The 13162-nt window shown below is 33.5% G+C and overlaps 1 protein-coding gene across 1 annotated transcript in view; it reads right to left on the reverse strand.

The window, feature by feature from the left end:
• Positions 1-201: 201 nt before the first annotated feature.
• DNAI4 (dynein axonemal intermediate chain 4) overlaps positions 202-13162 on the reverse strand; it is a 125470-nt gene continuing 112509 nt past the window's right edge. Inside the window, 4 exon segments of the mRNA XM_067726508.1 lie at positions 202-1460; positions 8527-8683; positions 11469-11695; positions 12341-12439. Of these exon segments, the coding sequence (XP_067582609.1) occupies positions 1398-1460; positions 8527-8683; positions 11469-11695; positions 12341-12439 (546 nt within the window). The 3' untranslated portion in view covers positions 202-1397.

The following is a 13162-nucleotide window of genomic DNA, read 5'->3' on the forward strand; positions in this document are numbered from 1 at the left end:
ATATTACTAAATGAAAGAAGCCAATCTGAAAAGGCTACATATCGTATGATTCCATACAATGGAATAGGTTCAGTTCAGGATCAAGTTGCCCAGGATCCAAGAAGACTAAAATAGCTTTATTTTTCATTTAGGCCTGATAAGCAATGAGAATAGAACATGTGAAAATTTTTTAAGATCAAAAATGTATAATAAAAAGACACATTTTTTTCAATTAAGTTTTATTTTGTTATACAAAGTATTATGCAAAGTCCAAATCTTTTTAAAAGACAAAGAGGTAATGATTTACACGAGCAGAAAATTTATAATCCTTATAACCTGACCTTAGCTTTCAGTCCACCTAAAAATTGCCTTGCTTTTGTTTAAAGGATGGCTCCAAAGAAATGGACACTGATAATTCCCACTGCTGCTCTGATTCCATTCTCACTTTTAATATTATTTTTCAGACAGTTTAGTCAGTTTCAAGTGCCTTATCCTCTCCTCTCCACTTAGAATGCTTTATAGAACAGGCTATACTGTCCTATGGTCTCAGTTAACAAACTGCAGGACTTTTTAAGACAAACAGCATGGAACAGACAGTTAGCAATCTATATTTGGAGGAGTTGCTGCCTCCCACTCCTCCAATTTCCACAAGCTTGCTCTAGAACCCTTCACAAAATAACATCCTGATGCAAACTACAGACCAGGGACTTCTGTTTTATCTCTGGGCCCACTTAAGTCTGGGCTTAAAACCCAGAGCAGATTCTGAAGGATGCAGAGGAGGATGCCCTGATGTGCCCCAGACTAATTCTCTCTGAATTGAGTGTATGATGCCTGCTGGCCAAACAATGCAATTCTGACATTTATTGTCATGTCTTTTGTTTGTCAAATAGTCTAACAATATTCTATAGTTTCAGCTCTCAGATCTAAGAGTATAAAATTCTTATTTAAAATTGGGTATGAAAATCCAGTATTCTCACAATACTAACACCTGCAAAATTCATAAACCCTGGAAAACACAGCTCAGAAAGCAGAAGATTTAAAAGTGTATGGAACTTTGTCTTAATAAAGATTCTGGTTTAAATAATTCTAATACTTTCCAAGCTTTGCTTCCAAAGGTATAACAATTTCTAACTTATCTGGATATTTTATAAGTACATATATGTACTTGGACTATGACTAAGAAAAAGAATAGAAATAAATTTTTAAAAATTAAGAAAAACCCAGTAAAACTCTTACAATTAGCTTAAATCACAAACTAATCACATTTTCTGAAGTAAAAGTTCATTAAGTTTATATTAAATTTAGATGGAAGTTATACATCAAATATTGTGTTCAATAATCAAAATCCCAGCTCACTGCATACAAACCAGACTATTGGATATTAAACACTGTTCCTTTAAACAACAACAAAAAAGATACTACTGATGATGAATTATGCTTTGATTTGACTTGGGCCCAAGCAAAGTATCTATTATATCTCCCTGAAAAGAAAAAAAAAAGTCACACAATTACAATGCAATAAAACACAAATTAAGAGGTAAAGTAGTCTTTAAAATGCCATTTAAAATTTATAAGCTAGTGATACACATATAAAGGGCATCCAATAAGATTGTAAAATGAAACAAACCAAGGTAAGTTTAAATAATAACATTTACTTCCTAGCATGAACCTGCTCTTTCCTATGAGAGATTCTCTTAACGAAGTTTGAAAAACAATTTTATAAGGATTCAGTAAAGGGACAATTTTGGCAGCTCCTGTTTAGCTTTAATGCCTAAATCTGTTTTCTCATCTGTAAAATAACTTTTAGTCTTGATGCTATCTTAAGCTCTTTGTTGATCTGTAGTGTTTGATTTAGAGAGAGTAAAATGTCTGAATTTCTAGGTGGATTTTGTATTTCATTTAATAATAATGATCTTTGTACTAAAAGGGTAAATGAAACCAAAGATGGGAGGTGAGTTTTCAAGAAAGACATAGTGAAAAGATGGGAATTGGAAGCAGAAGACCAGAGTCTTCTCTATCACATATAGGTGATCTTGAGGAAATCACTGATATCTGGGAATCTTAGTTTCTTTGAATGCATAATGGAAATATTAACATCCACTTCCAAAAACTGTTGTAAGAGGTGAATGAGCTAATGTAGGTGAAAGTGTTTTATAAACTCTAAAGAGTTATAAACACCTTAGATAATACATAAGTCAGTTCCTGCCTTTTAACCTATACTATACTCTTTGGTACTTCCCCATCCTTTAAGCTGTGACACATCAAATCAGTTGCTAAGTTGCTTCTCAAACCCACCTAAATCTAGTTCAGTCTGTCACTTGGGCAAATGTAGTAGATCATTACTGTAGTTTGTTCACAGCTGTATTCTTAGTGCCTAAAACGGACCCTGTCTTATAGTGTATACTCAGTAAATATTTATTGAATGAACAGTCTATTTTTTCTGTCTTCAGTGTCTCTCAACATTAATGTGTGTATATATACACACACACACACACACACACGTGTGTGTGTGTGTTTATATTTTTGACAATTTCACTTATCTTTTTGTTTTCCCTTTAATTTGGGAAAAAATGTACACTCAAAAGTACAAGAGGAAAAGATGGCAAACATTTGTATACTGAAACATAAGAGTAGATATAGTATTTAGCAGTGATTCTCTACAGGCTGCCTCCAGAAAAGGAGTTGGTTTGTGCCACTGAAATTAGCTTCTGCCAAGTGCTTAAGCCATAATTCTGTTCGATGCAAGACTTAGGCCCCCATCAACCAAACCCCATCACACCAGGAGAGGAGTTGGTGCTTCAACAAACAATAAATGCTAATGTGGTGGTAACTCCTGTCAACAGCTAGCTACATCACAAAGTTATAACTGCAAGGCTTGGACCCCAACTGCCTGTTCATGTCAGGCATCAGGCTGATGTTACCCCTAACCATGAGCCCTGAGTCAGTAGGATAGGGCTAGAGCCAATGTTCTGCCATGTCCTATCACAATAATACTCTGACCCTTGATCACATTGGGAGGGTCCAGAGTTTCAGAAATTATGTCACTTAAAACCTCCTCCACAGCCCAAGGATCAAAGTCCTTCTCCTGCTGTGCAAGGCCACAGAAAGTGATGGGCAATGAGAATATGAGTGGGTGTTGTGGTCCTAAAATTGCTATTGATCCCTTCTCCGTGGGTTTCCCTCAGTGAACCCTGCTCCAGTACACTTTATGCGTGGGCTGTCTGGTACTTTGCCTTTGTGAAACACATATTTACCCCAAATCAACAAACATCACCTTTGCCTTGAATATTTTCTAATAAAAGAAATAAAATTTTACTGATGAAATTCTCTTTGTACCCTTCCCCAATCCTATTCTTCCCTCATCTTTCACTTCCCAGAGGCAGCCTTTATCATAAATTTGATGTACATCTTTCCTATATAGTGAAATCATATGACTTCCAAAATTTTGATTAACTCTTGGTTAAAATTAATGAAGAAATCGTAGGTCATAATGTTACTCGGTAAGACATCTTGATGGGAAATAATGGTTTGACATTAATTACTTTGAGACTTTAAATTACTTTTATGATTATAATTCTTCTCTGAAAAGCTAAGGAGGAAGCGTATCAGTTAAGCTTGTGGTTAAAAACCTGATTAATAATTTTTTGTTTAATCTCTCAGAAATATAACCCTGAACCTTTAAAATATAATGGCCAAAAAGAATGAAAAACTTATTTGTATTAGGAAATTGTATTTATTTACTAATGTATGGAATATATTTGTTAAAAGAAAATTTTGCTCAGCAGCACTGAAATCATTAACACACATGCACACACACACACGTTTGTCGAAAACATTCAGACTCTCTGAGCTTAGCCTTCTGCTTACAGAGCATACTGCTCAAAATAAAAGATGTCTCTGATTCAAATCAAAACAAAAATGAAACATTTTTCTTTCACATTCCAGTCTATATTCTTTTCTTTTACTAACTATAAATAGAGCCAGTAAAGGACATAATTTTGATTTTTGTGTTTAAATAATATTACATAAATCATAACATATTGTATTTACCTTCCTGCAATTTGCTTTTGTCACTCAACACTGTTTTTTAAGGTTTATTCAAAATTTGTCATATTGACACATTGAAATATATATCATGTAAACTTCTGTATTGTAATCACTCATGTAATTATGCCATATTTTATTTATCCAGTCTCCCACTGATGATCATTTAGATTGCTTCCAATTTATCAATGTAGAAACAAAGCTGTTATGAACATTCTTTTCTCATTTGCATGTCTTTCAGACCACTACCAACAAATTAAACAAAGCCCTGGGAGATATACAGAATCCAAACAGATGTCATTTAAACATCAAGAACAATTATAGTCCTACCAGATAGGAAAACTGTAGTAATTTAGAATTAATGACACAGTCAATAAATGAACTGAAATGAATCAAGTAATGCAGCAACACATTCAGGGTTGCAGACTTCCATGAGAAGATGGAATATGCTGGTAATATATAATTAGACTTGAGGAGACACGGGCTTTGAGACGATTCCATATGGAGGGCATTGACAAATCAACTGTAAAATAGGGCTCAGCCTGGCAGCCAAGGTAGTCTGGAAAATGCCCTTAAACATCTACCGTCAATATGCATCTCAGCCAGTTGAGAAAATAATCTCCAAAGCTACCTGGAATGTTTCACTTGTTTCTTTACTGGGGAAACATATTTTTAGCCTGAGAAGAATAAAAGTTGTGTATAGAAATAATGTAGCAAATCAAACAGGTAATTTTAATACTTTTGTATTAAGGAATTTGTACATATTTGGAATTTTAAATATTCATTACATATAAAAGAATTTGTCATATTTGATTGTCTAACAAATAAATTTGTGATTCTAATTTTAATGTGTGATTAGATAACTGATTTAGACTTGTAATCATAGATTTAAATATTATTAACTTGTAAAGAGCATGGAAACATTTAGGAAAGTTTAAGATTCAGCATATTCAATATTTTAAATATATTAAATTAATAAAAATTCCTTAAGTATCTGAGATTTGTTGGCCCTAAGACAATTGAAGTACTTAAAAATCCAATATATTAAATCCATAAATGTAATTTAAAGAATTTAAAGAAATTTAATTGTTACAAAACCTCACTTACAAGTAGGTATTAAAGTTTCCTAGACTTAGAATAATAAAATATATAATCTAAATGTAAGAGCTTAAGGTGACCTAAAGTTTTTTTTAAAATTTTGTAACATATTTGAATGTGAATGTTTGAAATGAATCTAGACTGAGTAATCTTCTCTATGTCTAAAAGAAACATTAAAAAAAACTCACATTGCTACCTTATACATGTCTCCTGGTACACATGTGCAAGAGAATCTTGACATATTCCCATGACCCTTGCATAACAATTCCTGGGCTTCCCTGGTGGCGCAGTGGTTGAGAGGCCGCCTGCCAATGCAGGGGACACAGGTTCGTGTCCCGGTCTGGGAAGAGCCCACGTGCCGCGGAGCGGCTGGGCCCGTGAGCCATGGCCGCTGGGCCTGCGCTCCGGAGCCTGTGCTCTGCAACGGGAGAGGCCACAGCAGTGAGAGGCCCGCGTACCAGGAAAAAAAAAAAAAAAAAAAAAGAATTCCTAGTTCCCTACAACTCTGCTAATACTTGATATTGGCTAATATTTTAATTTTTGTAAATCTGATCAATATGAACTGGTATCTTGTATAACTTTAATTGCACATCCCCTCATTATTAGTGAGAATGAATATTGCTTCACAAGTTTATTTGATAATCTAGTTTCCTCTACTCTGAGTTAATATTTTATACGTTGCTTATTTAAAAAATTGAGTTCTTATTGTTTTGTAGGAGTTCTTTATACATTTTGGATATTAAATGTCTTTTATATATCTTGGAAATTTCTTCTTCCAATCTGTTTCATTTAACTTGGCATATGGAATCCTGAACAGAAAATGTTAATTTTGACATAATAATCATACAAAGAATAATTGAGATTTATTGAGAGCTTACTATGTGCCAGCAACAGTTCTAACCACTTTGCACATATTCACTCAATCTTTTTTTCACTCAATCTTTTTCACTCAATCTTTTTTTTTTTTTTGCGGTATGAATATTCGGTATGAATATTCATACCAAAAAAAATATGCGGTATGAATATGCGGTATGAATATTCACTCAATCTTTTTTTTTGCGGTATGAATATTTTCATTGAATGCAAAAATATCTTGCATTCAATGAAAATATTAAAATGTTTTATATGGAAAAAATAAGCCATTAGGGGTGCACATCTCAGAGCAGACTAAAATTGTTATGTAAGGAGACCAATGTATTTTTAAAATTACTTTATGTAGTGTAATGATTTGTAAAATGGATAAGTAAAAGACTAAAATTCACTCATGATCCTACCCCTAAAAAATAATGCTTCTAATATGTTGAATTTTTCTCTAGTTTTTCAATGCATATTTATTCAAAAACATCTATTGACTAACCACTACAAGCCAGACACTGTACTAGGTCACAGGGATATAGCCCAGAGCAAAAGAGACAAAATTCACTGTTTACGTGGCACTTATAATCTAGCTGTGGAAGACTAGCAATTAACAAAATAAATCAATAAAGAATATGGTATATACCAAGTAAGTGTTACTGCAAAAAATAAGTTATGGAAGAGTATTGAATAGGGAGTGTGGGCAAGAGTAGAGGTTGCAATTTTAAATAAGGTGGCCAGTGAAGACTTCACTAAGAAAGTGACATTTCAGCAAAGACTTGCAGTGGGTAGAGGAACAAACTGTGTGGATTTTAGGGAGAGGGAATGACAAGTACAAAGTCCCAAGCAAGCTAGTATGTATGTAGGTAGGTATTCTCTGTTTGTTTGCTTGCTTGTTTGTTTGTTTAACATTTATAGTCCATATGGTTGGGGTAGAATTGCACCTCTGACATGTGCCCCAAATCTAATCAGCACATCTGACTTTCCTGGTCATATTTCCCTCTGGTTCGATATTTAGATTGTTTCCTTTTTCTTTTTCTCTTTTTTTCTTTCATTTTCTTTCTTTTTCTTTTTTCCTCATCCCATCACAAAATATGCTATAACTCATTTCTTTGATTGCCTTTATGAATATTTCTGTAGGACAGAGTCTCAAAAGTGGACAATTCTGGTTCAGATTGCCAAATTGCTTCCAAAGAAGTTATACCAATTTCTATTTCAACCATCAGTATAGGAGAGGACCTATCTTATCAAATTTTTGCCAGGAATAAGTAGTCCAATTTAAAAAAAACTTTGTTAATTTGATATATGAGAATGGTATCACATTTTAATTTAACAATTTTTTATTAGTGAGGTTAAATTTTTAAATATATTTACTAGCCATTTTTTGTGAATGAACTGTTCCTGACCATTACTCATGCTTCTATTGGAGTCTTAATGTTTTTTCTTATTGATTTGTACATATTTTTAATATTTTTAACATGTTGATATATTCATGATAATAATTACCAGATTACTCCTTAAAATAGAAATGTAAACATAAACAGAAAAAATTGAAAAGCTGTCTTGAAAATAATGGGCATCTATATGGTATATATACAATGGAATATTACTCAGCCATAAAAAAATAAAATTTTGCCATTTGCAACAACATGGATGGACCTGGAGGGCATTATGCTTAGTGAAGTAAGTCAGAGAAAAATAAACACTATATGTTTTCACATATATGTGGAATCTAAAAAATAAAACAAATGAATGAATGTAGCAAAACAGAAACAAGACTCATAGATACAGAGAACAAATCAGTGGTTACCAGTGGGGAGAGGGGAGGGGAAAGGAGCAGATAAGAGAAGGGGATTAAGAGGTACAAATTACCAGGTATAAAATAAATAAGATACAAGGATATAATGTACAACACAGGATATATACCCAATATTTTATAATAACTTTAAGTATACTGTATAAAAATATCAAATCACTATGTTGTACACCTGAAACTAATATAACATTGTAAATCAACTATACTTCAATTTAAAATTTTTTTAAAACAATAAATAAGTAAATATATAATTACATAAATAATTCTTAAAATAATGGGCATCTAGTAATACGGATTTGCTTGTCAAAGTTTTACAACAAAGTTTTGATATTTGAAAATCAGAGTAAGGGAAGAGGATAATGCTAAACCAACAGAAACAAATGCCAATTTCAGGAACACTGGATAATATCTAAAAATATTTTTTGTAAAAGTCTTTGAATATTTGCAGTAAGCAGTCCCAACCATATACTAGGGACAATTTTAAGTTCTTTCATATAATATTTATAATTATTCTGCCCAACAACATTATTTAATTTTACAGATAGAGAACGTGAGACTCAAAGAAAATAAGCCTAGTAGGGGCCACGCCTAGTAGGTAGCAACTCTTGGGACTTACATTCTTTCCATTGCACCACACTTAACATACGTTTAAGAAATGTAAATCTCTTCCATGCCACAAAATTACAACTGAATAAAATCATAGAATGACATAAATTTTGACTTTTGAGTCTTACCCGGTTAGAGTCCAAAGCAGGGGGCATATTTCTTAATTCATACACAGCAACTTGTCCATCACTGTCTCCCACCAGAAGGCAATCTGTTTGCTTAGTGAAGAGAACAGTTGTGAACTTGATTCCAGGGTTAGCAACATTCACAATCAGAGGGTCCAAACTGTAATGAAATATTTTATTTGTAAATTTAGTTGTTGTTAATATGTTCTTTTTAGATATGGACTAAGAGAAATCTGAGATATTTGTGATTTCATGTAACAAAAACCAAAAGCTTCTTTATGTGTTTCCAAAAGCAAAAAAACTGCTTCTGACTCTTTATTCAATCAAAACTTTCATTTTTTCAATAAACTAATTTCAATGAAATAAATTAAAGCAGTTCACAATTAAGATGTGAACTCATAATTTAAACTCCCATGATAAGTAATTTTATGCATTAACTTGGCTAGGCTGTGGTATCCAGTGTTTGGTCAAACACCAGTCTACACGTTGCTGTGAAGTATCTTTTTTTTTTTTTTTTAGATATGATTAACTTAAATCAGTAGAATTTGAATAAAGCAGATTACCCTCCGTAAAGTGAGTTGGCCGCATCCAATCTATTGAAAGCCTTAAAAGAAAAGACTGAGGTCCCTGAAGTAGAATAAAATTCTGCCTCCAGACTGCCTTTGTACTCAATACTGCAACATGGACTCCTCTGATGGAAATTCCAGGTTGCCAGCCTGTCATGCCGGCTTGGGACTTGCCAGGTCCCACAATCATGTGAGCCAATATTTTTAAATCTCTCTCTCTCTCTTTATTGGTTTAGTTTCTCTGAAGATCCCTAATACAACTCCTTAAATAATAAATGTCTCTTAACAGAAGGATGTTTTGATCCAAATGAACCCCTCCCTGGAACATAAATGAATCTCGGGCTTCCCTGGTGGCGCAGTGGTTTAGAATCCGCCTGCCTATGCAGGGGACATGGGTTCAAGCCCTGGTCCGGGAAGATCCCACATCCCTGTGGAGCAACTAAGCCTGTGCGCCACAACTACTGAGCCTGTGTGCCACAACCACTGAGCCCACATGCCTAGAGCCCGTGCTCTGCAAGAAGAGAAGCCATGGCAATAAGAAGCCCATACATCACAATGAAGAGTAGCCCCCGCTCACCGCAACTAAAGAAAGCTCGCAGGCAGCAACGAAGACCCGACGCAGCCAAAAATAAAATAAAATAAATTTATTTAAAAAACTTAAAAATTAAATTAAAAAATAAATGAATCTGAACAAGATCGAAAACCTTGTTCAAACGTTCTCTGAACAAGAACCTTTCCTACTCTTGGTTATCCAAAGTAATCCATTGACACCCTTATAAAATAAGAGCAGCAGTCACTTGCATACTTCTGAAGAAATGTTGCCCTGGGAACTACAATTTTACTAGAAAAAATAAAATCAGAGGTAGGATCGTTTAAGTAGCCACTTTCTACCTTAGTCATCTCATACTCAAAAATAAATTGCTTTGTGTTGTAATCCTTGATTTTGGGGTCAAACTGTTTTATAGAACAAGCCATGATGAAAATTTCCAGTTACTAAATTATTAATCTCTAGGAAAAAATTTGCAATTAATAATAAACCCATTGAATTTTATGTCATTTATTTTAAACAAGAATGCATTTCCATGCTTCATCTGCTAATAACTTGCCTAAAGATCTATAATATTTTCCAATATTGAAATATTGATTGAATAAGTATTACAGAACCATTAAACACTTTATTCCAGCATTGTATAAACTTTCATATTAAAAAGGATAGATGGCCTAGATGGCACTCTCATAACTTTGGTGTAACACTTAAAATAAGAAATTTTAATTAAATGCATGCCCCTTCAAATATGTTTTAAAGCAAGGTAAGAGAGTAAGCAAATATTATAAAAAATACTTATTTTGCTCCCTTTCTTTATCTTATTATAGAAAGTCTTTAGTTAATTAGACACAATTAGAACAGTCCCTCTCTGCATTCTTCCATAAACCAGGCAATGACAAAGAATTCAAGCTAGTTATGATATCCTATATCAGCCTGTAAAAGTTTATGGAGAGGGCTTCCCTGGTGGCGCAGTGGTTGAGGGTCCGCCTGCTGATGCAGGGGACATGGGTTCGTGCCCCGGTTCTGGGAAGATCCCACATGCCGCGGAGCGGCTGGGTCCGTGAGCCATGGCCACTGAACCTGCGCGTCTGGAGCCTGTGCTCCGCAACAGGAGAGGCCACAACAGTGAGAGGCCCGCATACCGCAAAAACAAAGTTTATGGAGATGGAGTAAGGTAATCTATTTTCATTCAAATATTTTTCATTCAAATATTTTTAAATGACATATGGTATAAGTAATTAACATTAATATATTATTCTATTTTAGAATATGGTAATTTCAAGAATTATCTGGGTGTTTTAAATGTGCTCTGAAATGTTGGCATGTTATTTCAGTGTTTCCATTTAAATTCCTCTTGTAATATTTTTGCACAAAAAGGACTAAGAAAGACTATTTTGGTTGAAGAAAAGGAAAAAATAATTTGTTCATATTTTAATGTCTTCTGTGGAAACACTAGGGATGAATTTTGTTGGTACAGTTATTAATTCAGAATATTTGAAACAGTAGTGAACAGCTGACAAGAATTAAGCAAACATAGATATTGAAAAGTTAAAACACCTTCTTTCCATGTGAATGTTTTGCAAACTTTTTCCCCATGTCATAATTTTATACTACATTCCTTGTTTTTCTTAAATAAAATAATACTTTGCAAGTTCAAAACTATATTTATTATCCTGGCATATCTCTTTATTCACAAAGGACTCTCACAGTGTAAACTATTACTTGTCTTAAAGTAACTACAGTTCTCTCTAACCAATGTCAGTACTATCAGGTATCATTTAGATTGAACTGCTTCTATTAGAAATAACTCCAAGAAAAATATTAACACTTACGTGCTGAAGTGAAGGTCCCAAACCTCCACTCTGCTCTCGTTTGCAGCTGCAAATATATAGGATGATTTTGGAGACCAAGCAACATCATAAACAACATAAGTAGTTGGATAAAAACTCAAAAATGGCTTAAGATTCTCATGTTGCCATATAATAATGCCCCAATCTGCAGAACAGCTTAAGAATACATCATGACAAAATGGATTCCATGCTATTTTATACACTGGACCCTGGAATTAGAAAAATAAATTAAAATACATAGGTAAGTAGGATTTAACCTCTTATACTTTAAACTTGACCAACAAATTAAAAATGCTCAGATTTCTAAAACCTTATACACCATGTAATTATTGTGTGGGTATTATTTTAGCTGAAAATAAGGCCATAAATTGAATCTCTTCCTTAAATTACGCCATTCAGAAACATAAAAATATAGTTGCTACAATACTCACTAAATATTAATACATATTATACTACTTTTAAAAATATAAGGAATGTTAAGGAAAATAAATAGAAATAAGGGAGAAAATGAAGAAAGCATAGTTGGAACAATCATAAAAAATGTAGAGAATAGGTATATGCCAGAGACAATTTCACTCTGGGATCAGCATGTCAACATAAGCAAAGTCGCTTAGAAACAAATAAAAATTGTGGCTTCTGCAACTGGCAAGAAGAAATCAAGGATACCTAGAAGCCAAATTAAATGACCCCCATGTTATTGGTGTTTTCTGTATAAGAAAGCACTTAATTCAAGCTGGTATTTTTAACTCTGAAGTTGTAAATTATTGCATAAAAAAATGCTGTGCCTAATGATACTATTTTTTTCAGAAATATTGCAAGATAAAATTTTCCATACCTACTATAATTAAACTAACCTTGTGTCCTCTGTAGGTAGCCAGATATTGCTCATTATATGAACAAGAACATTTGTGAATATGACCTTCTTCAGTGCCAGCCAAATAGATATTTGTGTCCTATAACACAAAAAAATCAAAATGCATTTGCTTGTGATATATTAGTAAATGTGCTAAATAGAAGATTAGATGATTCAAGATCTCTTAGAGACAATTCAAGAACCAAACTAGAAATACTATCTAGAAGACAGTTGATTGTTGTCTTTTTCTTTCTATCATGATTTTACAATAATTAAATTACCTTGAAGGACTACTGTGCAAAGAAAATACAGACGTTTTTCTTTGCTGGAATAAAGGGTAGAAATTTGTATCCTGTCTAGAAATTACATGAACAAACACTGGCTTAAAATGAGGAAGAAACTTTCTAACATTTAGAGCTACCTGACAATGGAACTAACAATCCAGGGAAATAGTAAGTGTTCTTTCATTTGAACTAGTCAAAGAGAAGACAAATGACTTAACAATAACTATTTATGTACATAATGCTGAAGAAATTATTCTTGCTGGGAATGAGAGATTGAACTAGATGGAGTCTCAGACATCTTTTAACTCTAAATGTATGTAACAAATAGGGATTTAAAATGTAGTTTCTACAATGAAGTCATAATCAAAAAGTCTGAAAGTCAGTGCTCTAAGTCCTGACTACGTAGTGTCAGCCTCACCTGGGAGCATTGTGCAGTGGCAGAATTTCAGGCCCTGTCCCAGACCTACTGAATCAGAATCTGCATTTTAACAAGATTCCCAAGTAATTTGTAAGTACACTGAAATATGAGACCCACTGCT

The sequence above is a fragment of the Pseudorca crassidens genome, chromosome 2 (genome assembly GCF_039906515.1).
Source record: "Pseudorca crassidens isolate mPseCra1 chromosome 2, mPseCra1.hap1, whole genome shotgun sequence".
Taxonomy (NCBI): domain Eukaryota; kingdom Metazoa; phylum Chordata; class Mammalia; order Artiodactyla; family Delphinidae; genus Pseudorca; species Pseudorca crassidens.